The sequence below is a fragment of the Callorhinchus milii genome, unplaced genomic scaffold (genome assembly GCF_018977255.1).
Source record: "Callorhinchus milii isolate IMCB2004 unplaced genomic scaffold, IMCB_Cmil_1.0 Scaffold2, whole genome shotgun sequence".
Classification (NCBI taxonomy): domain Eukaryota; kingdom Metazoa; phylum Chordata; class Chondrichthyes; order Chimaeriformes; family Callorhinchidae; genus Callorhinchus; species Callorhinchus milii.
This window is the reverse complement of record NW_024704743.1, coordinates 73742394-73770372: the sequence shown is the minus strand read 5'-3', so window position 1 is coordinate 73770372 and position 27979 is coordinate 73742394. Positions and strand designations below refer to the sequence as shown.

At 39.3% G+C, this 27979-nt stretch overlaps 1 protein-coding gene across 1 annotated transcript in view; it reads right to left on the bottom strand.

The window, feature by feature from the left end:
* Positions 1 to 27979, bottom strand: part of mindy3 (MINDY lysine 48 deubiquitinase 3) — a 79664-nt gene that overhangs the window by 39332 nt on the left and 12353 nt on the right. Inside the window, exons 5-10 of the mRNA XM_007906402.1 lie at positions 25683 to 25734; positions 23032 to 23146; positions 22148 to 22221; positions 14939 to 15018; positions 12921 to 12991; positions 10404 to 10484 (exon numbers count right to left, since the gene is read on the bottom strand). Of these exons, the coding sequence (XP_007904593.1) occupies positions 10404 to 10484; positions 12921 to 12991; positions 14939 to 15018; positions 22148 to 22221; positions 23032 to 23146; positions 25683 to 25734 (473 nt within the window). The remainder of the gene's footprint in view (positions 1 to 10403; positions 10485 to 12920; positions 12992 to 14938; positions 15019 to 22147; positions 22222 to 23031; positions 23147 to 25682; positions 25735 to 27979) is intronic.

Sequence of the window (27979 nt, the reverse complement as noted above, 5' to 3'; positions counted from 1 at the left end):
ATCTATGACATCTTATTCAGTTTCAATGGAAAACATGAGTTTCCACTAAAGGATAGTAATGTGGAAGTCAGAACCCAAGCTTTTGAAAACAGGTTGCTTAAATCCTCATTCTATATTTTACATACCTATATTTTACATGCCTCCTAACACCTACTGATCAAATATTCTCAAATTTTATTTGATAGAATTGTTTTTTCAATGGACAAGGTTACTTTTTATCAGAACAGATCAGAACTATCACAACAGATTCAATTTAGATAACGCATTGTATTACATTACTATGTTGATAAATGTAGCAATTAGAATACATTTCAACATACATGTACCGTTTTTTATAAAAGTTTATTTAAGAAGGTTAAATGAAAGATACCACTCGACAAAAGCAGACCTAAAAGTATGTTTTTCCTCCGAATCCAAGTGTCTCATTTTATCTAAATTGAAATTCTTTCTCTCTTGCCAGCTTGAAAACTCAAACCCAACTATTTCAGAACCTGAAGGCTGATATCCAACTGGATGGGTCCATTCTTTGAAACAAAAATCCTTACATGGACTTAAGGAAAAGTTACTGTATGATAAAAAGCCAACCCAGTATGACTGACTTTTAAAACATGCTCTACGGTACGGCATGTTCCAGAGAGAGTTATGCAACATCCTTCCAATCTCATTAGCACAAAACCAGTGTGGAATGTATAATAATTTTTAAGATTTCATCTGCTAAAACAAAACACATTTTAAGGACTTATTGCTATCGTTAGCAAACAGCTAAAACACATCAATTATAATCCCAATAAAAAAACTATTAAAAATATTTAAACCAGAAAATCTAAAAGCAGAACACAAGCTATTTTTGATAATGACTAACCCCAGGACACATGACTTACTGCTACAGCCTGCAAGTTATCCATGTCCAAATCAGCTTCTTAAAGGAGGCTAAACATGCATTCATAACATCCAGGGTCGACTATGCAAACTCCCTGCTTGTCGGCCTCCCCAACTCCTCCCTCCATAGGTTGCAGATCATCCAAAACTCTGCAGCCGGTATCCTCTCCTGCACCAGGCTCCGTGACCCTATCACCCCCAGCCTCACCCGACTTCACTGGCTTCCATCACACAGAGGATACAGTTCAAGATCCTGGTCCTCACTTTCAAAGCCCTCCATGGCCTTGCTCCCCCCTAACAACCTGCCTGCTCCCTCCGATCAGCGGGCTCCAGCCTGCTTCACGTCCCATGCCTCACCTGCCCCTCCAATGGCCAGTGGGCCTTCAGCCACTGTGCCTCCACCCTCTGGAACTTCACTAAGCAGTCCCTCCGCCTTTCCCCCTCCCTTGCCTCCTTCAAGACCCTCTTCTTCGACCGTGCTTTCGGTCATCCTCCTTCCCCCCCCACCCACCCCCCACGTTCCCCAGCTCGGGTCCGAAACTACTGATTGTCTTGTGCCTTGGGACGTCCTCCTGGTGTGAAAGGCGCTATAAAATGTAATTTTGCTGTAAACAAGAAGACTTTTACAGAATTTCTTGCAAACATAAATCAGGGACAAAACGAACGGCGATATGGATTCAAATTCAGAAGTCTTCAAACTAAAGGAGCAGCATTTTCATTCACAACATCCCATTCAATTCTGGCTACTCCTGTATTTACATGCTGTTTGCTTTCTATCTAGAGAGATCTAGCACTAGTGTTTCAAAGAAATGATTGGAAAATTTGCATAACAGGTTTACATTTTTTTCAGCTTTGCAATAAATCCATGTATTGTGTATTATATATATTATAATAAATCCATGTATTATGTACTGGTAAATTTCCCATTGCTTGTCCAGCTGCGGCAACCAATCCATTCAGGAATAGATGATGAGTAAACAGTTCTGGGAGCGACAGTTGCTGGAAAGCAATATATGGAGTCTAGTTCATAACACATGCTCATATCATCAGAGCTTGATATCCACCTTGTAGAGGGGTAGGCAGCTCCTGCTCAAGCTCTGCACTTCCAACTGGTGCATCACTCAATGAGCAGAAATGTCAAGCTACCCAGTTTTAGCTGGTTAAACTCTAACAGTAACCCGGCTCACAGTCTGGGGTCCCCAAGGGTTGGCTCCAACTAACTTGCAACCAATACTCTCTGTAATTAGGTAAGTCCCTCCAGAGAGTGAGCTTACACTCCATTACAGACAGGGACATTTCCATGCATTGGTGGCATACATATGTGGAACATATTGGCTTGTAGGGTTATCAGGAACAGGGTGAGAAGAATCTTGTACGATATCCTATATACGAGCCAGACAAGCTGGTCCATCACTTGGACTATTAGATAGCAAATTTCACCATATCAAACGTGATTTTTTTTTGGTCAGCTAGGCATCTGACACATGCGAAAACCCATCACCATGCTTAAGAGTAGCCAAATCAAACTGAGAATTCTCTGCATCCCACCTGCACATGGAAATCCACAGATATATTGTTGGGAGTGGAATATGTACTCATTCCTTGGAGGGACGCATCCTGCTTACCTAATTCTGGAAAGTATTAGGCGCAGGTTGGCAAGAGCCAAGGCTTGGGGATCTCAGAGTGTGGGTTAGGATACTACTCTATCTCTCTGCCTCCACCCTCAACTCCAGGACTGTTGGCATCCTGACCAACTGCCTGTCCGACATCAAGTCCTGGACAACGGACAACTTTCTCCAACTGAACATCAGCAAGACCGAGGCCCTCCTGATTGGCTCGCACCAGCGCCTCCGCAGCTCGGGCGCTGGCAGCATCAGCCTCCACAGCTGCACACTCAACCTCACTAAGCCAGTCAGGAACCTGGGTGTCTTGTTTGACCCTGAACTGTCCTCTCTCCCCCACATCTGCGCTATGACCGGCACTGCCCACCACCACCTCCGCAACATTGCCAGACTCCGCCACTGTGCCACCCCTCAGGCTGCTGAAACCCTCATTCACGCATTCGTCACATCAAGGCTCGATTACGGGAACTCCCTCCTCATTGGCCTTCCCAACTCTTCCCTTCACAAGCTGCAAATCATCCAAAACTCTGCAGCTCGTGTACTCTCGAGCACCAGACTCCGTGACCCCATCACTCCCACCCTCGCCCAACTCCACTGGCTCCCCATCCCTCAGAGGATTGAATTCAAGATCCTCGTCCTCACCTTTAAGGCCATCCATGGCCTTGCCCCCTCCTACCTCTCTGACATGCTGACTCCCTAACAACCTGTCCGCTCTCTCCATTCAGCGGGCTCCGGCCTGCTCCATGTTTCCCGCCTGACCCACCCTACCATCGGTGGCCGAGCTTTCAGCCTCTCTGCCCCCACACTCTGGAACTCCATCCCACAGTCCCTTCGCCTCGCTTCCTCCCTTGCCTCCTCTCAAGACCCTCCTCTTCGATTGTGCATTCGGTCTCCCTCCCACCTCTCTGCCTTCCCTCACCCCTACCCCATGCTCGGGTCCTGACCCGACTGTTCAGCGCCTTGGGACATCCTCCCGACGTGAAAGGCACTCTATAAATGTAATTTTGTTGTTGTTGTACTGGAGTCTAACCAGCTAAAACCACATAACTTGCCTGGCATTGTCTGGCAATCTTTCCCGCTGCTTATCCAGCTAGGACCAACCTACCTATTAGGGCTTTGGCTTGCAGGGTTAACAAAAGCTAAATGGGAGGATTCCCTGCCCCCAGAGACCGGTCTGTCCTTCCTGCATATGAGCCAGTGCCTTGGAGTTCTGCGGACCCGCCTGGCTCAGGAACTGGACTACCTAGACCACCAGCGAGGGCTGGCTCGATTCCGACATTCCGTTGCCAAACATATCACCTTGGAGCCAGTTCAACTCCAAAGGGATCCCATGTACCTCCCACCCACCTTCACTAGGAGGATAGTCACTAGTTGGTCGTTTGACATCCGACAAGTACGAGTTTGAGTCCTCACTAGGTGGATGGTAGAACATAGGAACTCCCTGCGTGTTTCCTGGTAAGCAAATAGCTGAGCATGAAATGATGAAAGCATTGCCGCCATCTTCCTGTCCACAGCTTGGGAACACATGCTTTCCCATTGAGTGATGGTTCCACCAGTTGGAGCTGCGGAGTTTAAGTGGCAACTGCTTACCTCTCTCCAAGCCAATCAAGGTGGATTCCAGTGCTGGGTGCACGAACATGTATTCAGAAACTCGGCCTCCAGATAACGTCTTCCAACAGCTGTCATCAAGCCTTGGAGTTTCCTCATCTGCTATCTGCCTTCAGCATGGTGATGGGAGGACCTTTACAGGACAGCTTGTGACATGCTAGCCACTTGAGGTCTTGAGGTCAAAGTCCAATGCGTACTGAGCTTACTTGTTACCAGCTGCTTAATCCAAGTCCTCATGCAAGGGGACTTAGCTTAGTTTGAACACTTCTGAATTTGAATCGGTTTAGTGCATTTTGTTTCAATTCTCTGATGCAAGAAATCCTTCCAAATGCAAGAAATTCAGATTTTTTTTTCTTTAGCCCCCTTACAGAAGGAGATTTGGGTATAGGTAACTTACTGGTTAAAACTGAATGTCAAGCAGCAGATTTGGACTTAGGTTGCCAACCTGATCACTTTCAATAAAGTTACTGTTGCAATGGCATAGGGTCATTCCAACTTGAATATGTGCATTATGCATTGCAAAATATACAGAAATGACTGTCTAATGGTGCTTTCTTCACATTTCATTCACTCTGAAAGATGAATGGGTAACAAGATAGCAAAACTTTCAAAAAATCCTGACTTGTACAGATTCATATCCACATAGCCTCAAAAAATCTTTTGGACTACACTCTGAGAAAGAATTTCACTCCATGAAATTGAGGGGTTTATATATCACATAGAAGACTGTTATTTTGCTGAGTGCCAAATTTCCTGAATGCACTTAATACACTCATTCGGAAAAAAAATTCTTGTGCACTAGCTATATTTGTGGACAAGTTTGATTGGAAGGCTCTTATGGGTATCCTTAGAAGAATATCCAGTTTATCCTCTTAAGAGTATCACAAACCACTGATCTTGACAATTCCTGAATGCATGCAGGGAGACACAATAATTAAAGACATAAAGCTATTCGACCAGTGAGAATTGTATATCTCAACACTGAAACAGATGTGGAGGTGCTCGGACACATCTTGCAGTAGGTTAAGGCACAAATCAACAAATGTCTCAAAATCTTCACCACTTGCATTCCCAAAAGTATTTTGATATAAGTGGCAAAAAGCCTGCAATCATTTTGTCCTCTGAAAGCAACTGGAAACTTTGAAGAAGACTGTGAGGAATATTTTAAATTGAGAGCTGGTTGTTGGGCCTGAAAGATGACAACTATAAAAACTAATGCTACTAAGAAGTTGTTTAAGTTCATAAGAGGCAAGGGCGTGCTTATGTGAATTATGTGCACCTTTTGACAAGGAAAGTTTTGAAATAAAGGCATGCTAACATTTTTAAAAGTCCTTTTTCATGATGTTAAATTAAAACTTTTGAATCACTAATGGTTAGAAAGAGAATGTTGACTTGGCTTGCCAGCCTTTGACCATCTGGAACCAAATATAGATTCAAGTCTGTACTTACAGGTTAAAGGGTTAATTGAATTCAGCTTTTAACCTGGTTTCCATTAGTTTATGGTAAAACAAAGGTCTGGCGCCATGGATTATATCAGTGCCAATTATACAGTAAATGAAATGCTGCATCTTCATTGCACTCTGACCATATATCTTCTATTTGTAAAACAGAAATAATTTTACTACTTAGCCAAAAATGACATTGCTTATATAAACACTGAACTGGTTACTTACACAGTGAAACTCTGATAACTCGTCACCCCAAGGGAAATAGCTCAACTTACTACTTATCAGAGTTGAATAGTTATCTAATGTGCAGTATCTCAAAAGTACAAAGTACTCAAGTAGCCAGGATATTGAGTGAGTTATTAGTTATGTGTGGGGATTACAACTTATCATAGGGGCTAGTCATCAGAGTCTTATTGAAATATGAGAGTTTGTAAATGAAGATTGGAAATAAGCACTTTTCCTTAGTTGGGACATAAATGCTTCAATATTTCCTTTTACTCTTCTTGGCTTTGTTGGCAGAGTAGCTCTAACATGAAATGTTAATATACACCAAGTTAATAGAGTTAGCCTTTTCCTCCAAGAATAACGCGAATAAGGGTCAAAGCATCATACAAAGGTGTAGATAGAATCTGAGATTAGTTTTGGATAATTAGTTAAGACATTAGACGTTTACTGTCTTGTTATACATTCATACATTGTCAATCCACTGTACAAACCATTGTACAAAAATCCACTTTATGCATCAATTTGTTTTATAAGTTAAGTTCCAAATAATTCTTTTTTAAAATACAGTAAATTCCTGAAATCTCAAGATGATTTATTAAAAGTGGTAAATTAGGCACATGAATATAAATATATAAGTAAATGTGTGCACAATATTGATCGCCTGATGACTTAAATGGTAGTAACAAGTCAAGCCATGGTGGAGTTACCAGGAGTTTACTGTACAGTATAATTTATATAGCAACTTTCACGTCAGCACATCTCAAAGAGCTTTACACTGTTGGCTTGGCTGGAGGTAGGAGCTGAAGAGGGTGGGAAGGGGAAAGACAACTAAAAGGTATGTCTTGAAATTTTAACATGTCCAATTATTCTTCTAATTTTCTCCCTTATTGCCATACTGGCCTAGTGTACCTGTTCCTCGCGTGACTTTTTTTAAAGAAAAAAAGAGGGTGCTGAAGAGGGATCAAGAATAAAAAACTGGGAAAGCCAGAGCCAATTTAGGCTGCCCATGTAGCCCTAATTGATACCAGCAAGCTCCGAGGCAATAACAACTTGCCATGTCCAAACAGCACCTTTCACATAGTATAACACCTTGGAGTGATTTATAAAGTGGGAGTCAGGCACTGAACAAGGGACAGGGGGAAAGGCACCATAGGAGTGATCAGAGATATTTTATGGTGGAATTTAAAGACAGATAGAGAAAGTGAGACAGAAAGGAAGAGAGAGTAGTTCCAGAGTTAGGGCATAACAGCTGAAAGCTTGGCTATCAATAGCGGCACAGAGATGATGATAGATGCACAGCAGGCCCACGTTAGCTAAGCAATTTCGAAGGGATTTATAGGTGAAGATGAGGACCTTGAAATGGATCTTTTGGGAGAAAGGGGCTCTCTTGAGGACAGGGATGATTGGGAATGTGGAGTTTGGTGTGGGTGGTGGTTTGGGATTAGCTGGATCTTATGGATGGTGCAGGTGGGGAGATAAGCAAAGACCGTGTTTGAAAAATCTAGACAACCGATATCCTGGCATGAATAATGGTTTCTGCAGCAGTTGATGAGATTGAGTCTTTGGCGGAGACTGAATGTGAGCTAGAAAGGAGAGCTGAGGAACAAAATGTACTCCAAGTTTGAGCACTGGTTTGGTGAGGTCGAGAAAGAGGCCAGGTAGGCTGAGAAGATCAAAGCCTTTGAATTCCATACACCATTGAGGCTGCTTGGAATTCAAAGCTTTTTTAAAACTTATGTAAATTAACATAGGCTTTTTCTAAATTCAATGACTTTAGTTAAAAAGAAACAAACTGAATAAGTTCCAGATTCATTTCCCAGTCTGTAGTAAGCTGATCTGAGCAAGGCAACAAATGTCATGCTAACAATTTGTCTCAATCCTTAGGTCAGGGAGAAGAAAATTAGCCAGGGGTCCACCTTTCCATTCAGGAACGTCTAATGGACCAATGAATGTATGATCAGGATTATGTTTAGATTTGTGTTCCCTATGGTCAAATTGCCAGCTGACATTCTTGCATAAAGTAAAAGTAGAACAAAGACCGTCTGCCGAGTAGAGACTCATGTGTTTCTCCATTCCCAGTAACTGATTCTGCCTCCGTCTATACATCTATCGACTGCAGAAACAATGCTATCTCAGAGACTGAATTTCAATACAGAGCTGCCTTAAAAGTGAGGTCTCTGGTGTGTTTCTCCAACTGCGCACACCTGAAAATGAATCTTCTGCATCCCCACTGAGGTCAGAGGTGAGATTTCAGGAGGGAAAAAAAAGACCCTCTAAGCTTCGGTAGCAACAATATAGGGATGTAAAACTCATCAATTTCCACCAACTTCAAAAACCCACTCTGAAGAGAACACCCCCCACCAAAAAAAACCCCCAATACTGAGTGCAATTCAGAAGAGAGAAACCCGATACTATAGACTTGTTTCATCTCTGTCGGCACGCTCATCAATTTTGTCTCATACAACAGCTGTCATAGCAGCTCTGCTTTGGGAAATAAAGCAAGGCTAGACATAGTTGCCAAGTTAACTAATTTTGCTTCAATTTTGTATTTCTCTTCAATTTGAGACATTCAATCTAGGTTAATTTAACCGCACAATAGAAAGCTACATCGAGACCAGAAGTGGAACCACCATATCAAAGTATCATCAATTTATGCTTCCATTCAATGTCTCACCACCTTGAATTGTTATCCAAAAAATTCAGAAGTTTTAAAAAGTCTGCAACAAACATAAGTTTCTAACTGTAGACACCTGATAACTCGGCCCTTAATTTAACTTGCCCTTCAATTGTCACTAACACGCAAATCATCATGCAATCAAAAAACTTGCCACTGAGCCATTTAAACTTGGATGAGTTATCAGTTTAGTGTATATAACATCATGCTAAAACCTTTAGTCTGCTTTATTTTATAGTGAAATTGAATATTTAAAATAATGTATTACTGTTCTATTCTCAGATATTAATCAAGAAATTGTTTAAACCAGGGAATATGTTACAAAAAGACAGCGTGATTAAATCTTTTGTTTTGCAACATATACTTAAAAAAATCTGCTTGCACTACATTTAGAAAAGGAAAGTCAGGGCATAGGTTAATGGGTATAGTACTCCACTGACACTGAGCAGCGGCACAAAGGAAATTTTGAATTATGAGCATCTCACATTTCACAATGTTCCCAAAACACATGAAGTCACTAAATAGATTACCTTTAGATTCTGTCAGATTCAATTAGATTCTAACAGCAAACACCAGTCATATAATTCTGCTCACTTAACAAGGTCAATCTATATTTAAAATTGTACTCGCTGTAAATCCAGATGTGTGTAGCAATAGTATTTATTGCATAATCTTACACCTATTGAAGTGACAGTACTGGAATTACAAAGTTATACATTATACAAGTTAAGAATTCCTAAAATATCAACAATGAAAAGTTGGCAAGTTTTCAAAGGAAGCCCAAAACATAAATATTAAGCAAACCACAACGTGTGCCTTAAAATATTAGGCCCATGTTTAAATGTTTCTAAATTTGTATCAAGTTTATTCTTTTAAAAATAGTAATTATACAGAATCCAATATTACCATATTCAAGGTGCCAGTTATGGTCAAGGTTTAAAGTAGGTCTCAAATGCTCATTGACATGAGGTCATAGACAAATCGAGGCATTATGCTTCGCACACCTGTTAATGTTGTGCCTCTTTCCACTAACATTTTCAAGCTGTGTGCAATACAGCTCCTCCAAATTTTGAAAGTAGTCTACTCTCATGTCCCTACACCAATTTATCTGTCAAAAAAGCATACACAAGGGTGCAAGAGGGAGAGAGTGCAAAAGGGCACAAGTGTAAATGAAAACACGAGATCCAAAACGTGAGTATGAGAGGGAAGACAGGAGTGTGTGAAACCATGAACAAAAGGAGAGCAATATGGTTAACCTCTAGCATTTATGGGATAAAAGTTTGAGGAATTACAGCGAGGGCTTTCAGACTCAAAACAATGTCTTAAAGGGGCTATTTACAAGTTGTTTAATAGGTTGGAGAAATGACACTCTGATATATGCAGGAGGGCAAGCGGGCAGGTTCAGAGTTGTGAAGTTTAATTAATTATAGCAGGGCACTAGGAAGCATCTACACAGAGGTGGATCAACAGTTGGAATGAGTTACCCTGAAGGTTTGTTCAGTCCAGAAGACTGGACTAGTTTGAGAAATGGCTTATAAGCTGTAGTGGGAAGACAGTAGTTTGGGTATTTTAGAAGGAAATCACATGGTCAGAAGGGCCTTCCCTCCTCTGGACCTCTTGTGATCCACTGATTATTTTAAATGTAGATCTCATGCATACAACTATTAAACTGCACAGAGCTGCAGTATTAATTCTTCAAGACTCAAAATGCAAGTTTTAAGCTTAATATGAACCTCAAGATGAGGTTGTCAAATGTACTCAATTGAGTTTCCCACTCTGCAAAGCATTGTACATTGATCTTTACAATATAGGAGAATACACCTTTGATCACTTAGCAAAAGATGTTTACTAATCACTGACAATTGTAACTTTTTAAAAGTTTTTAACCTTTTGGACAAAAGACCCGATATAAATCACAGCAGATATATTAGAGATCTTAAGACATACCTTTGCAAAAAACACTGTTAGATGGGTTTCGCTGCCAAGTATCCAAATTGGAAATTTAGGAGATTTCAGGAATCCTCCAACCTGAAAGTAAATTTCAAATATGTAAAAGTGCATTCTGGCCAATATAAGATCCCCCGATAGAATTTATTGAATCATAGAAAGTTCAGACTACAGTTTACCAATTAATACTCTGACATAGGTTTGCAATATCTAAGAATATTTATTTTAGATAAATAAAATAAGGTCTATAATAAAGTTGTAACTCCATTATGATTGATATTATACTATAATACGACATTTTTCAAAAAACACTTGCACTGAAACTCTGCTCCACGATAGAATACAATACTATTAACCTCACCTTTACTTTTAATCCAATATTTTTAATCAACTATTTTAAAATATTATGGACAACACTCATGGGATAAGTTCTCTGTTTCACTTATGACTGATATGATTAAGTCAGAAAACAGCATTTCCCCCCCACTTTTTGAAAGCAACATTCTTCACTCTACTGACCCTTACAGAACCGCTTCACCACACACCAGCCAGGCAACTTTCTCCCAGGCTTGTAACTAACCTCACATTAAAACCAGTCTGGTATGATACTCCCACATAGTGAGAAACATTTTCACCCTCACAGCAACACAGTTGAGACTGTGGATGTTCATCAAATGTTTTCATTTTCTAATCATGTACACTGAAATTCCAGTCCATCAATCCATGGCACAATGTGTTACTTTCTTGATATGCTGAACACGCTTTACCTTAATTTTTTGTTGGTCATCTCGGTGTCTGACATATGCAGAAATCCATCACCAAGCCTAAATGTATCCAAACTACAAGGAGGATTGTCACTAGTTGGTCATTTGACATCTAACAAGTTCTGGTTTGAGCCCTCACTAGGGGGATGGCAGGTAACATAAACTCCCTGTGAGCTTCCTTGTGGGCAACACAGCTCAGCATGAAATAATGAGAACATTGCCATCATCTTCCGGCCTATACTTGGAGATACATCCCTCCCCCATTCAGTGATGGTTCTACCAGTTGGAGATATTTCATATGGATTACTTTGCAAAGTTGAAAGTAGTTGAAAAATTTGAAGACATTCTGTATATAGGAATATGACCTACACTTCTAACTCAGATCTAGGATCAGCCAACATTACGAAAGCTATTTTGAAAATTCATACCAGTAAAACGTTACTGGGCAACCTAGATTACTATAATTGGTAAAAAAAAATCAGTTATTCAGCATGTTAAGAATGTTTGGCACTTGCTCAGTTGATACAGAACATTTTACATACCAATCATATCTTAGAAGGCAAATCTAAGCGTCAACATATGAACCTAAATACATGTTCTTTCCACAAATTAACTTTTTCATTTAATATTTTACAAACCTAAAATAGATTTTTTTTAAAAAAAGCAGCATATATAGCACAGCACCAGTAAACTGATTGTTCAATAGGATTTTCATTTTACTAATAACATACACACTGCATCTGGGCACCATGGTATTTTTATTAAATTACACCAGGGCTCCACTGTTCACTCCACATAAAGAAAACAAATCAGAAGTTAGTTACTTTCATGTACAATTAAGTCCACATTACTGTGGTCTTAAGATACCACACATTTTATTTTGCAAGGGGCTGGAATGATTTTTGGTCACATTGAGGTGGAGGCTGAGCTATTAATGGCTTGCTTTTCCAGATCTGGTACCCGGGATAACTAGTGCATGCCATCAGGTATTATGCTGGAGAGCTACAATGCAAATATTAACACAATCTCAGAGTGCTATTGTTATTGCCAGGCAACTGTCCCTCATCGCCTTTTTTCAAATTTTCTTTTTTACAGCCTTGCCTCCAACTACGATTGCAAAGTGTTAAGATGAGTCCACTGACCCAAGAGTTACTTTTAAACCACACCATTGCACATTTATTTACTACGAATGTGTAGATATTTTGTTAATCAACTTCAATAATTATCTATCTCCCCTACATCAGCTTCCTTGCACCTCTCAACTATGAAGATTATGATTTTTCTGATTTGAAACTGGCTTGCAAATAACAATAGGTTAGAACTATTCAGCACCTTGGGGGTCATCCTTCAGAAGTGAAAGGTGCTATATAAATGCAATTTGTTGTTATGATTACAGACCAGGAAGAGAGGAAAAACAGAAAAAAAGGACACATTAAATTTATAACAATAAAGTCTCTATTTGAAGATTTTGTATTCCTCCCATGAAGAAACACAGAAAATTAGATCCCAATGTGGTAAACTAGTTAGAGTACTTGGCTGCCTTGTTGGGCATATTTCCGTGCTGCAAAACAAAATATTTTTTTGAAAGTTCAGCCAAAAGATAAAAAGATTTTATCTTATTGAGAATAAATTTCTTGATGCAAAACAGCTTCCAGGAAGATCACCTGTTGTCTCCAAACAGCTAAAAAATATGAATTGCAAATGTTTACAAAATGATTGCCAGACTGCAAATAATTATATTTCAGGTGCTTACCTTACAATATCGCAGAGACTCCATTAACGTGAGAAAACCTACAGTAGCTTGATTTCTTATACCGTGGAGTTCTGAAACAAAGCAATTATAGGACTCAGCACTGGCATTACACAAGTTTTCAAAGTCAAAGAAAAAGAGTATGGACACGATAGGTTATAAAATCCTGACATTAATATTTTTTACAAGCTAATATCTAATTAGAAAGATTACTCCTAAAATTATGCTATTATCATAAGTCACGTTACTTAAACAAGATGTGTGTGTTACAAAACGCAATATACTGTAGATGCTAGGAATCTGAAACAAAAACAGAAGTCGCTGGGAACACTCAGCAGGTCAGACAGCATCTATGGAGAAAGGAAAGTGAGTCAACGTTTTGGATCCACGACCCATTGTCAGAGCGGTTCTGACAAAGGGTCGTGGATCCAAAACGTTGACTCACTTTCCTTTCTCCATAGATGCTGTCTGACCTGCTCAGTGTTCCCAGCGACTTCTGTGTGTGTTACAAATGGGTTTAAACAATTTTCTAAATCTAACTAAGGGCTTAGCTCACAAAAAATAATACTCCTTAAATTTACTACAGTGCCTTACCCAACATCTCAAAGTGCTTTGCATGACATACTTAAAGCGTCGTGACTATTTTGTGAGCGAATGTGGCAGTCAATTTGTGCACAGCAATATCCCACAAACAGCTATGAATCCTTGGCCTGGATACCAGTAGAAACTCCCTTCCCTTTTTAAATAGTGTCGTGGATCTTTAATATCCATTTGAACAGGCAGATGAGACTTTGGCTTATATCTCGAACAAAAGACAGCACCACCAATAATGCAGTACACAGCCAGCACTGCATTGGAGTGTCAGTATAGACTACATAAGTCTAAGTATCGATACCTCACATAAGCAAAGATTCCTGCGATCTGTACAGCAGCTCAAACATTTATAATTGCAGGTATAACAGCTTCAATTTTATGAACATTAATACGAAATGAATGATGATTACTAATCATGAAAGTTGTTTTTAATGTTAAGGAAGCCCCATGAAATTTTTTTGGCAATGCAATTCTGGAATTAGCCTCAAGCAAGAGTGAACTCCATAAATTCTCCTCCAACCACCCACCCACACGAATAAGATTCATCAGGTGGATTTTTACAACCCACTACATGAAATGAGCTGAAACTGCATAGAGCACAAAAATTCCATACTACAATGCAATAGGGCACCAAATCGCTTAGTATCAACACCATGCAGAGAAATAAGCAAGGTTAAATGCTTATTCTTAAGAAGTAATTTTATGAAGACACTTATATAGTAGAACTTGGTCAACCACATTTGATAAGGCAACAAGCAGACTAAGGCAGAGAGACTGAATAAAAAATACAGTAGTATAATGCTCTTGAACAGCACTTGAATTGCAAAATAGCATCTACTGCCACCTAGAGCACAATAATAATCCTTACATTTGATATAATGCCTTATCACATCTTTGAGATGTCTCAATCTGCTTTACAGAATATACTGTAAAGTGAATTGACTGTATATTTCGTGTAGCCAATTGCGCACAACAGTGTCCCACAAGCAGTCATGGATTGAAGTGACCAATAAAGAGTAGCTTTAATATTACTGATATGAAGGGATATTTCAAAGCAAGTTATACCAGCAGCATATTAATTATCCAGTTTTCTTTCTTACATGTTCCTAGCAAACACACCAGACCATCTAAATCTGGTGAGTTCAGTCATGCCATACAGTTCACTTACATTACTTAGCCACTGAGAAGGTTTTAATTCCATTAATTAAGGCTTCATTAATTTCTTTTACATTGGGACAACTCAGAAATTGCTGTTAGTGCTCAAATTCCTTTGGTAATCGTATTCCTTTCAACTACTGTCAGCCACAATCCGACTAAAGACAATCAAACATTAAGGTACATTAATTATTTTGATTTATTTTTAAAAGCATTTCCCATGACGACAACCACTTAGAAGTTTCAGATAATTTAAAATCACAATAACTTACTCATTCCAGAGCATTCCCTGTCTCCGTCCCATACATTCAGGACTGCATATCCAGTCAGCAGCAAATTGATCAGGCTTTGGCTAAAGGACAAACAGAAAGTAAATACTCAATGCATAAATTCAGACATCAAAAGCATCAAATGTTGGAAAAATTGAGTCTGATAAAGGTATGGTTGAGGCTACTGGCTGAGATGAGGGTGAGGTAGTAGCAGAGGCTGGCAATATTGCGTGGATGGAAGAAAGCAGATTTGGTCAGAACATGACGACAACATTGTAGCACATGGAGAGGAAGGGCAGGTTAGAGTTAGGTGATGATGTTGGGGTGGGGGGGAAGGGATAGGGTGCGGGTGTTTCACTGAGCTAGAATAAGTTTCTGTGGGTGAGCCAGACTTCATTGAGACCCAGAACCTTAAGGTGTTTGTCTAAAAAAAAGGCTCTGGTTGGATGGAGCTTTGTTTGCATAGGAGGAAACATTTTGAAGTGCAGTGTGGAAGGGACGGGCAGCGGACACTCAGACTAGAATGAGCTGGGAATATGTGTCCACAAGATATTGTAGCTTTGTATTTCACCAACTGTCATCCTGCTGAGTTTAGGCACACTGGACAAACTGCAAGCTGGCAAATATAAGAGCCCAATTAAAAAGCCATAGAAATCCTGCTGACCTTCAGACTGTTTAAACTGTTAAAACTGCAAGAATTAAGGCCAAACGCATACCATTTCCAATTGGAACCACAAGTCTGATAGAGGGACCCACCAAGTTTAATAAAAATTCCAGTAAGAATTTTCTTAAAGCAGGATACTGCAAATTCAGGGAATTTGGTTGATTCATAAAAGTTTAAATTAAATTAAATTATTTTAAATTAGGGTCAGTGCACCACACTACATTTCTAAATTGCCTGCAGCATTAGGGAGGATTACAGAGAACAAGGGCTTACATGAAACATTGTTTTCATGCAATTTCCTCAATTCAGCACTTAACCATGTGCCCCATAGGCTAAAAATCAGTGAGGTCTTCACCTAAATAAGTGCAAAATTCTTTTCACACATCATATGAGACAAAAGTCCCAGATTTTATTTACATATTGAAGGTTTCAGATTACTATGCTTGGAGACATCAATGGCCAAACATACAGATGGTTTCCATTATTTTGAAAGCAACTCAGAAGCCCGATTATCAGTAGACACAGATAAACCCACAGTGTTAAAAAGAATGAAACACAAAACCAGCCAGTGCCAACAATATACCAAAGGAAAATATGACTGGCTAGAGTGGCAGTTTTCAAAAGATGCTGAAGTGCTTGATGATAGGATGTCACTTATACTTACTCATAGGATGTCAACCCTTATACTGTACATTCCTTACCTGGTTATAAGTTAGAATGATTAATTCAATGACAATACAACAATAGTAATAATCCTTACATTTGATATAGCACCCTTCACATCGGGAGGATGTCTTAAAAGCACTGCAAAGAGGAGCCACTTTGTAGGCGAAACATTTACAAAATCTGACAAACAGAAATTATTTCCCATTTGCTAGATGTGTATTAAAATAGATTTGCCGCAATTCTTGGCATATTCAATAAATGCTGGGAAAATGGTAAGGAAAGGAATTTTGAACTGAATCGCATGAATCTCGCAAAAGAATGAAGTGCCAATCATTAATCTCTCTCTTTGACAGTCATTGATCTCTTACCAAATACCTTATGAACTTCAAAGTTTTACAAAATGTTCAGGTAGAATTCCAGCCTACTTCAACCCTTATACTGTACATTCCTTACCTGGTTATAAGTTACAATGATTAATTCAATGGTTAAAACACGGAATCCACCCAAACTACACTATGATACAGAAGAATCGTTAGAAACTATTTTATTCATGCCATGTTGCGCTGTAGTTTTACATGAGTCCTGCAGCTTAGTGGTTAGAGCACTTGCCTCGCAAGCGAGAGACCTGGGTTTGATTCCCGATAGGGCAAAATGTTGGCCAAGTTTCCTTACTCCACACGCCTCTGTTTATCTAGCAGTTAAGTAGGAACCCAGTTGTTGGTCGATTGGCGGATCACTTTTCTGGGGATAATAATTCCACCAAAAATAAATAATAAATTGGTTACTTCAATCCACGACTGTTTGTGGGACACTGCTGTGTGCAATTGGTTGCCACATTTCGCCCACAAAATATACAGTCAATTCACTTTAGTGTATATTCTGTGAAGCACTTTGAAATGTTTTAAAGACGTGATAAGGCACTATATCAAATAAAAGTATTATTATTATGTTTCTCTACTTCGACACCTGCAGGACACCAAGAGAAACTCTCTTCACTTTGCTGAGCAAATAATCAGCAATTTGCTCCTGCTTCAATTTCATGACGCCAATAGTGATGTATAAAAAAATTCTATAAATTTCAAATTTTCTATCTTCTCATTGGGAAGGCATGAGGTGAGTGTTTCTGGGGGTGGGGGGCAGGCTATCTGCTGAGTGTCTGATACATGCAGAAACCCATCACCATGCACGCATTTATTCAACCACCCCTACCCTCATCCATGCATTTATTACATCTAGGCTTGACTACGCCAACTCCCTGCTTGTTGGCCGTCCCAACTCTTCCTTCTATAAGCTCTAGATCATCCAGAACTCTGCAGCTTGTGTTCCCTCAAGCACCAGGCTCCCCGTCCCTATCACCCGCACCCGGTTCCACTGGCTTCCCATCCCCCAGAGGAAAGAGTTCAAAATTCTCATCCTCGCCTTCAAAACCCTCCACAGCTTTGCTCCTTCCTACCTCTGTGACCTGCTAACCCCATATCAACCTATCTGTTCCCTCAGCAGGCTCTGGCCTGCTCCACATCCAAATAGTGTAACATCCACCTGAACAGGCTGGTATTAATTCAAGTGGCCATTATACATGCGTCAGGAAATGTTGGACTCCTATGACAGTCCAGCTATTCTCATTAGCATAAGAACAAAGCAACAGCTGGTGCTTTCTTGAATAAGCTTTCTTGAATTGAGCAGAGAGCCCAGCAGTGTGAGGAGGGAACTGAGTGAGGTGGAACAGTGAAAATTCTGTTAAGGAATTTGGTGAGAGTGGGAATTCAGTGCAGAGGGGGAAAGAGGTGCATAATTATAAAATATATGAGTTAGATTAAAATAATATAAAACATCTGGGAATATGGCAGGGCAGCTGAGACTGGTTGCATGTGTGCCAAGTGGGAACTCCAGGATGCTTTGTGTACCATGGACAGACATGTGTGTAGGAAGTTTAAGCTTTGGCTGCTTGAGCTTGAGCTCAGAGTTTCTGAGCTCGAGGAGAAGATGGGAATCATAGATGGCATACAGAAGGCTGAAGAGTTCATCGATCAAACGTTTCAGGAGGTGGTCACCCCTCAGCCACAGAGAGTTCAGAGGACGTGAGTGGATGACCACCCGGCATGGTAGGAAGAGGGGACAGGCAGTGCAGAAATCCCCTGAATGTGTGGCACTCACAAACTGGTTCTCTGTAGTGAATACCAGTCAGGGTGATGACACCTCTGGGGAGAGGAGTCAAAAGCAAATGGATGCACAGGGGAACACAGGGAGCACTGTCAATGCAATTGTCTTTGGGGACACAATGGTGAGAGGAATAGACAGGTGTTTCTGCAACCAAAGACGTGACTCTCACATGGAACGTTGCCTCCCTGGTGTCAGAGTTAAAGACATCACAGAACGGGTGCAAAACGTCCTACAGGGGGAAAGGGAACATCCAGAAGTCGTGGTCCATGTTGGGATCCATGATGTAGGGAAAAAAAGGGCTGAGATCCTACAGGGAGAATATCAGAAGCTAGGAAAAAAGCTAAAGAGTAGGACCTCAAAGGTGGGGATCTCTGGATTACTCCCAGTGTTTCGTGCAAGTGAGTATCAAAACAGTGGGATCAAACACATGAATGCATGGCTTGAGCAATGATGTAGAAAGGAGGGCTTCAGGTTCCTGGACCATTGGGACCAGTTCTGGAGCAGGTGGAACCTGTACAATATGGATGGGTTACATATGAACAGGACTGGGACCAATGTCCTCGCAGGGAGATTAACTAGTGCTGTAGGGAAGGGTTTAAACTAATTTCGAGGAAGGAAGGGAATCTGGATGTAGCATCCGAGAGGACAAATAAGTGACATAGAGGGCTGGGAGAGATGAATAGCAATGTAATAAGGAGTAATCCAGAAAAAGGAGGGATTATACTGGGGAGAAATATAGAACGGACTAAACCGGTCCTGGAGTGCGTGTGAATAAATGCAAGGAGTGTGACAAATATGATTGATGAGCTGCAGGCACAAGTTGTCAAATGGGGTTATGATGTAGTGGCAATAACGGAGACTTGGATCAAACAAGGGCAGGAATGGGAGCTGAATACTCCTGGCTACAATGTATTCAGGAGAAATAGGGAAGGAATAAAAGGAGGGGAGTGGCGATATTGACTAAAGACACGGTTACGGCCCTGGAAAAAGGACAATGTGCTAGAGGGTCCAAAAAAACAATCTATTTGGTTAGAGTTAAGGAGCAGAAAAGGAGCTGTTACTCTGTTGGGTGTATACTACAGTCCACCAAATAGTGGCAAGGAGATAGACGAGCAAATCTGCAAGCAGATTTCAGAAAGATGCAAGACCAATAGAGTAGTGATAATGGGGGACTTCAATTATCCTGACATAGACTGGCAAAATAACAGTGTAAAGGGTAAGGAGGGGGAAGGATTCCTGAAATGTGTGCAGGATAACTTTCTGGATAAGTATGTTTCCAGCCAAACGAGAAAGGAGGCATTGCTGGATCTAGTTCTGGGGAATGAAGTGGGGCAAGTGGAGCAGATTTCAGTAGGAGAGCATCTGGACAACAGTGATCACAACATCATTAGGTCTAGAGTACTTATGGAAAGGGACAAGGAACAATAAAGGTGAAGATACTCAACTGAAAGATGGCTAATTTCAGTGAGTTAAAAAGGGACCTAGCCAAGGTGGACTGGAAAGAAAGATTGGCAGGTAAAACAACTAATAGCTAATGGGAATCTTCGAAGAGGAGATAGTTTGGGCACAGAACACAAACATTCCCACAAGGGGAAAAGGTAGGGCATCCAAACCTCCCTCGATGAATAAGGAAATTGGGATTAAAATAAAACAGAAAAAAGTTTATGATAAATGTCAGGTTCCAAATACAGAAGATAATCAAATAGAATATACAAAGTACAGAGGAGAACTGAAAAAGGAAATAAGAGGGGCAAAGAGATTGTATGAGAAAAGATTAGTGGGTAACATAAGAGAGAACACTAAGGTATTTTGTAAGGAAAAAAGGATAAAAGGTAAGTGAAAGGTAGAATGGGTCCAATTAGGGACCAAAGAGGAAATCTTCTTGTGGAGGCAGAGGGCATGGCTGACATACTGAATGAGCACTTTGCATCTGACTTCACAAAAGAAAAGGATTCAGCCAATGCCACAGTATCTTAATCTTAATTGGATAAGATAAAAAATAAACCGAGAAGAGGTACTAAAGGTGCTTAAAGTAGATAAGTCGCCCGGTCTGGACGGGATGCATCCTAGATTATTGAGGGAAATAAGGGTGGAAATAACAGAAGCTCTGGCCACAAACTTTCAATCCTCCTTAGTCACCGGGGTGGTGCCAGAGGACTGGAGTGTTGCAAATGTTACTCTCCTGTACAAAAAGGGGCAGAAAGATAAACCCAGGAATTACAGGCCAGTCAGCCTAAAGTCAGTAGTGGGGAAACTTCTAGAGACTATAATCCGGGACAAAATAATTTTTCATTTTATAGGTTAATAAAGAACAGCAAACACGGATTTGTTAAATTGTGTCTAACAAACCTGATATTTTGTTGAAGTAACGGAGAGGGTAGATGAAGGTAGTGTAGTTGATATGGATTTTCAAAAGGTGTTTGATAAAGCGCCACATAAGAGACTTGTAAGCAAAATAGAAGATCACAGTATTAAAGGGACTGTGGTAGCATGGATACAGAACTGGCTGGGAGACAGAAAGCAGAGAGTGGTGGTGAACGGTTGTTTTTTTTTCTGATTGGAGGGAAGTGTGCAGTTGTGTCCCCCAAGGGTCAGTATTAGGACCACTGCTGTTTTTGATCTATATAAATGACCTGGACTTGGGTATAGGGAGTACAATTTCCAAGTTTGCAGATACTAAGCTAGGAAAAGTAGTAAACAGTGAGGAGGATAGTAGTAGACTGCAAATGGACATAGACACACTGGTAAAATGGGCCGACACGTGGCAGATGAGGTTTAATGTGGAGAAACGTGAAGTGATGCATTTTGGGAGGAAGATTGAGGAGAGGCAATAGAAGCTGATGGTACAATCTTAAAGGGGTGAAGGAACAGAGAAGGGGGTCATATACGTAAATCTCTGAGGTGGCAGAACAGGGAGATAAAGCTGTTAAAAAGGCATACGGGATACTAGACTTTATAAATAGGGGCATAGAATACAAAAGTCAGGAAGTTATGATGAACCTTTATAAAACACTGGTTAGGCCTCAGCTCGAGTACTGTGTTCAGTTCTGGGCTCCACACTTTAGGAAGGATATCAAGGATGTCAAGGCAGTGGAGAGGGTGCAAAGGAGATTTACCAGGATGGTACCAGGAATGAGGGACTTCAGTTATCGGGAGAGGCTAGAGAAGCTAGGATTATTCTCCTTGGCATAGAGAATCTTAAGAGGAGACTTAATAGAAGTTTTCAAAATTATGAGGGGATTTGATAGGGTGAACAAGGAGAAACTATTTCCACTGGCGGGTGGGTCGGTAATCTGAGGACACCGATTTAAAATAGTTGTTAAAAGAAACAGAGGGGAGGTGAGGAGCATTTTTTTCACACAGTGAATTTGGATCTGGAATGCGTTACCTGAAAGGGTGGTGGAAGTCGATTCAATAACAACTTTTAAAGAGTTGGTAGACACGATAGACCGTATGGCCTCCTTCTGTGTTGTATAACTCTACGATTCTAAGTACTTCTATGTCTAATATCAAGCATTGAAACTGATTAAAATGATTGTTAGAGGGCCACCTCAATATGCAACTCTGCTTGTTCACCTATATATAAAATATATATTAATTATATATAACTACACATTACAAAGATCTCCTTTGTAAAATGATTGTATCTTATCCATTCTTACATTGAACTATAAATCAATCAGACCAAAAATACTTTATTTGTAAAACAGATGAAAAACTACCTTCCATGACCATATACAGGGTCGATTAAGGGTTCAGCTGTATCTTCAATTTCATTTCTAACGTTTGCAATGCCCTAGAAAAGAAAGTTACATACAGAAAACATGATAATACGGTAAGGCAAGAGAAAATTAATTTTTTTTCTAATATTGCTCTCTTGCTGCAATATATATCTTTTGTCATACAATCGGCTCTTCATACAGCGAAGTCAATAGCAAGGACACATAGATTAGTTGTAATTTTTTATTTTAAAAGACATTCACTTCTGATGGCCTAGTCAAAGCAGGGTTGCCCAACCTTTTGGCTGCTGAAGGCTGGATATTCTATTTGAGAAACGTCCACAGGCCACATTGGTGACATTTTTGTGTTTCCTTTCTAAAAATATAACATAACATATTTATGTTATGGAGGGAGTGGGTAGGTCAGATGAAAGGGTGGGGGGCGGGCGGATGAAATCGGCCCGCGGACCGGATGCCGCCAGTTGGACTGCCCTGACCTAGGCATATGGACAATTGTTCAATTACCAATTTGATCTGAGCTGGGGAGCTACTACTAACACTAGCACTGGATAAGGTAGAGGTGGAAATATTATCCAGGGTCTCCATTTTCCTCCAGTTAGCCTTGCTGGAAGCCTGCATATGGTTAAGAATGTGAGATTTTTTCACACATGCATGGATTCTTTCTCTAATCTTGCATTTATCAGAATCAAAATCGACACAGCTAATATATTCTCAATTTTCACTAGACATGAGGCTGGACTAAAAGGGAAATATTTTACATAACAATATTAATGATCTTAGTCAAGGCAAAACAGGCCTTTGCTGTCAAATTTATGATGTAATAATTATAGTTGATGTCTGCAAACATTAAGGAACAGAAGACTAACCTTTGTCAAAATGACAGAGTAAAGAAAAAGCAGAACTCCAAACCGGTTCCTCCAAGTTGAATATTGATCAAAAACTGCCTCCTTTAGTTCAGTCACATTTGCATATGTGCGTTTTCTGAAATGTATTAAGTAAAAAACTCATTAAAAATACATATTTGAAGATATCTGCCCATTACACAAATACGAGTCCTAAATGAGAAATAATTCTACACTCGGCATTGTTTTAAGACTGAATAAATATTTGTATAATGAGAACCATGACACAGACGGGTTTCTGTCAATATACCTCATGTGTAACTGTATTCTTCTTTCATTAAATGTTTTACGACATTTGGAAGCATTATAAATTAGGTTAAAACTGTCATACACCACAGCTGACTGCTTTGATCAATTATTTTAATATTCTTTCCACCTAGTTATCTTACAAGAAGTAGTTTATTTTCAAATCTTAGACATTCTAAATATTTATGGGGGATGGGAAGAGAGAAAGAACATCAAAGTGTATTATGGAGAATTAATTATGCACAGTGGGTTATGCAAGGTGAAGATAACCATGTTTATGAAAGGGCTGAAATTGTTTCTTTAACGACTTGCAGATTTAATTTGCATTAGTTCTCTTATTTAGATAGCCCAGAAATTCAGCTAAAAGGTTACCTAACTCACTAACCTATGTCTCAATTTTTCAATCTCAAGATTAATTAAGTTCAGAAGAAAACATTAGTCATTAACCTTAGTTTTTCTTATTAAAATCAAAGATTTTACCTCGCAACAAACTAGTGAATTTGATACATGGGTCATTCAATACTATGGTGTTGTAGAAAAGTTCTGTTGTTAAAAAATGATGCCAGAAACGTTTGGAGTGCTGAATATTTCAGTGTTAAAGCTAACGTTTTTTTTTACAATGTAGTTTAACATTACGTTATAATATTTAATGTGAATAATCCACTTCTGAAGGAGGATGGAGGCATAGTGAGATGAATTTAGTTGTATATTAGATAATTTATTATGCAAAACGTATCTGAACGTGATGGAGTTCAACCCCACCCGTCTCCTCTTCCACTCCCATAGTGGCACTCAGGACTTTTGTCTGGTCATTGCTGGCTTTCAGGATTCCAGCTGTTTAGTGAACAGAAATCTTAAGGCATCCAGGTTCCCCTCAGTGTTAAGCCATTATCTGGAAACTCAATGTGATGGAACTGGCACCCCACAGCTTGCCATTGAGAACCTTATCAGAGTTTGTTCATAAATGTTTAAGATTTCCCAGAATTATTTCTTGATCAGTCTCTGTTTTAATGTAAGCACTTCAGTTTACAGCCAAGATTAAAATAATTTGTTAATTTAAGAGGTAATTTTACAAGAATCATCCACTTTAAAGGGCATTTTTTTCTTCTTCCAACTTCCTCCCCTCCGTCCCAAAATATTCTTTTGAACTCCTGCTTCAATGTTTCTATTTATTTAATTTCATATCAGGTTGACACTGAGGGTTTGATTGTATTGATCTTTTCACTCTATTTTTATAATTGGAGGGAAATGTTGATTCAGAGCTCTGCTGGAACATTGTGAAGCTTTTACATTATTATGTAGTGATAGAATACTGTTCAAGTTAGGCTGCTCTTCTAAGTTACAATAAACGAACCCTCAATACCTTCGAATTTTGAATCAGACAAACAATGCAATTTTTGTATGTATTTTATGTGTTAAAATAATGCTAAAAGTGAAGTAAGTTTCAAATGATGTACTAAGACATTATATCAAATGCAGTATTATTATTATGTATGTGATGTTAATCCAATTTCAAGTTCCTCTTTACTCAACCAGCTTGGTTTCAGATTGGTTTCAGATTTGAATTGGTAAATTTGCTTGTATTACTGCAGTCAATGTAACATCAATGCAGGCCTCCCTGCTTCCACTGGAGTACCAAAAGAATTTCAAAATCAAAAAAGCGACAATGTTGTGCATACTTAATAGATTTTGGGTCACTATCTCAATGGGCAGGTCTAGACATATTCAGCGAATCCTTGAATGAATTCTAAATTTGAGTGCTGGAGGCATCTGCCTATACTACGATTGACACAAGTTAAAATGACCTTAAGAGTGTGCTTATAATGAAGATAAAGTTTGTTTTTCTCTACAACAGTAGCTGCTGGATATAAATATCTGTACCACCTAAACTGAGAACATCTGTTTCTTCTAGACTGAAAATAAATTCTTGCATTTACATTAAATATTCCTATTATAAGACTTTTAAGCAAAATAAGGCCTAGTTATTACATTTTGTCTAAATGCAGCATGGAAGAAGTAATTATTGGCCTAAATTTGACTGTGCAAAAAGGTTTTGAAAGAGAAAAGTTTTAGGTTTAATCAAACTCTGAATCAAATCTTTAAGATCTTAATAGATTCACAATAAAAGATTTACTATAGTTTTATTAGATATAAAACCTTTCCCCACACCATTAACTTTTTGGAAGATTTAAAAAACAGGTTAAACAAAGGATTGTTGAACACCTTAAGGTTTGAGTACAGAACTGATCAACTTAATGCACTTGAATTTACAATTTGAAAGCCACTTCAATTTAATGAACAGTTAATAATTCCTGCATGAACAGTCAGCAATTCCCGCATAAATCTCCTAAAAGCAGTGTGTTACTTACTGAATCAGCGTATGAAATCTCTCAGAGCCAAGCTCCTCTGCAGCCAAGGCAGCTATACATAAAACCAGACACTTTTCAGCACCACAGACAGCAATAAAACAAAGATTACACACAGCAAAGCTCTATTGTATTTCAGTGTTAAAAGGTTAATAGAAGTAAATGTTCTATTGTTCTTCAAGCCGGCAAACAATTGATTTTTAAAACATCTAATGTGTAAGATTTTGTTCTCCTCAATTTACAATCATATCCAGTACTGGCATGACATTTAAGATATTATGCTCAACTACGCATAAATCAACATGTAAAAAATACATTTCAGCATGTATAGTTTTAAGATAATTTCTTTAAAAATTTCATTTCTTTCCTGCCCCCCCCACCCAGCCCCACCCAATTGTCTTGCACTTAAAATTTGGAAACCCTGCTTAACATATTGACAAATCTACATCTCTAACAAATTGCTTGATCAACCCAATTGATGGACAAGTGCACCCCAGAAAAAATACATTGTACACCACACAGGCAATATCAGGTTTTAACAGCATCCTGTATGAATGCAATCTGCTTGCATTCAATACACAAAAATGGCTCAGTTTTAGGGAACATTTTTAATGTAAATAGTTTTGCTGCCCTGAAGTTAAAAATAAGCCATAAATAAATTCTTGGTTTCAATCTTCTCTCCCCACCCACCATTTTAAAGTTTCTCGACTAATTTGTGCTGTGCTGACCCGCTGTCAGATAGATGTCTATCTATGCCAATCTTGTAACAGGTCAAGAGCAAGAGCTATTCAATAGTAATTTTTCCAAACAAGATGATGGTACTGCTATTTATTTTCTTTCATTTTAATAATTCAGTAGCCAAGCTGTTCAAGATACATGATGCTGTTTGATGGATAATATACATATCCCAGTGGCTGCAGTCACCTTTTTGCAACCAACAGTGATAAATTGGACTAACACTCAACTGCTTGGTGAGTTTCTTGAATTGGGTAGGTTGACACCTTGTCGAGGTTCCAAGATATGAAGGGAAATGAATGGTATGAATCCAAGGTATGAATGGCAGGGGACATTAAAGCTGTCAACCTACATTTTACTGAAGGTGATCAATGGAAATTAAATGCAATTAAATATATATCCTGATTCAATCCTGATTTAAGTGGGAAGGGAAAGGTGAAAGGGTGTCTGTTCAGATTTCAATGGAATTCATTGGCAGACTGAAAAAATAAGATGTCTAGGACCTTGTTTGCAGTCAGGTCAAATGGAATCACAACAAGGAAGCGTTGAGTCTGGTTACATTGAATTCAAAGTAATCGTGATTTCAATTTGCATCGTAAATGATAGAAGATAGATAGTCTTTAAAACTCTTCCAGGAGGTGAACAAGATTCTGCCTTTCCACCATTGTCCACCATTCCATCAGGACTCCAAAACTTTCTCTGGACTGAAGATGCATCTGATTAATCCTAATTTGACCTCATTTGTATTTACTGTAGGTCAAGACTGTGCTTCACAGATAGACTCCCATTAATCAATACTTTTCTCCTCCACTTCTACTATGAGACTATGGGTTACCTATTTATATAAAGTTACTTGATTGCAGCTTTATGGGAGGGAGAAGGTCCATTGGTCAATCTTTGTCAATTGGCTTCATCATACAGGAAGCCTTTAAAGGCTTGAGTATACAACTATTGACAGTCATGAATTTTCAAGAGAAATGTTGAGGGCGGGTCGAATACAAGTTAACTCCACTTTCCCTCAAATTGGTTGTTCAGAATATGAGGCTGCACCACTCAATTGGACTGACGAGGTCGTCCTTTCTTCCTATTCACCCACCAAAGATGCATTGCTATGCAACATACCCTCCAATACAGTTGCAGAGTAAAAGTGCAAACTGGCTGGTAAGATCTTATGTAAGCCAGTTTTTAAAACACCAATTTAGGAGCTCACATGAAAAACGTCCAACACAAATCCAAGTCCCACCACTCCTCAGCACATCTTACAGGCATGGAGCGTTTCCCCTGAGTTAATTTCCTCACATTACTCAGTTGCTCATATTTTTCTGTGTCTGGCTAAATGTGAAAGTAATAATAACAGGGGAATCAATTCTGAGATACATTTGATCCCAGTCCCATCAAATCCAAATGTGGCAAAGTCAATATCTTACTCATCAGCAGTAAAATGCCATCACACACAAGCTAATGCTGAAGTCCAGCTTCACGAATGTTGCTGTTATTAAAACAAGCATAACAGGGGTGGAATGAAAGGTAACAGATACATTCAATGGGACAAATTTAGCAATACT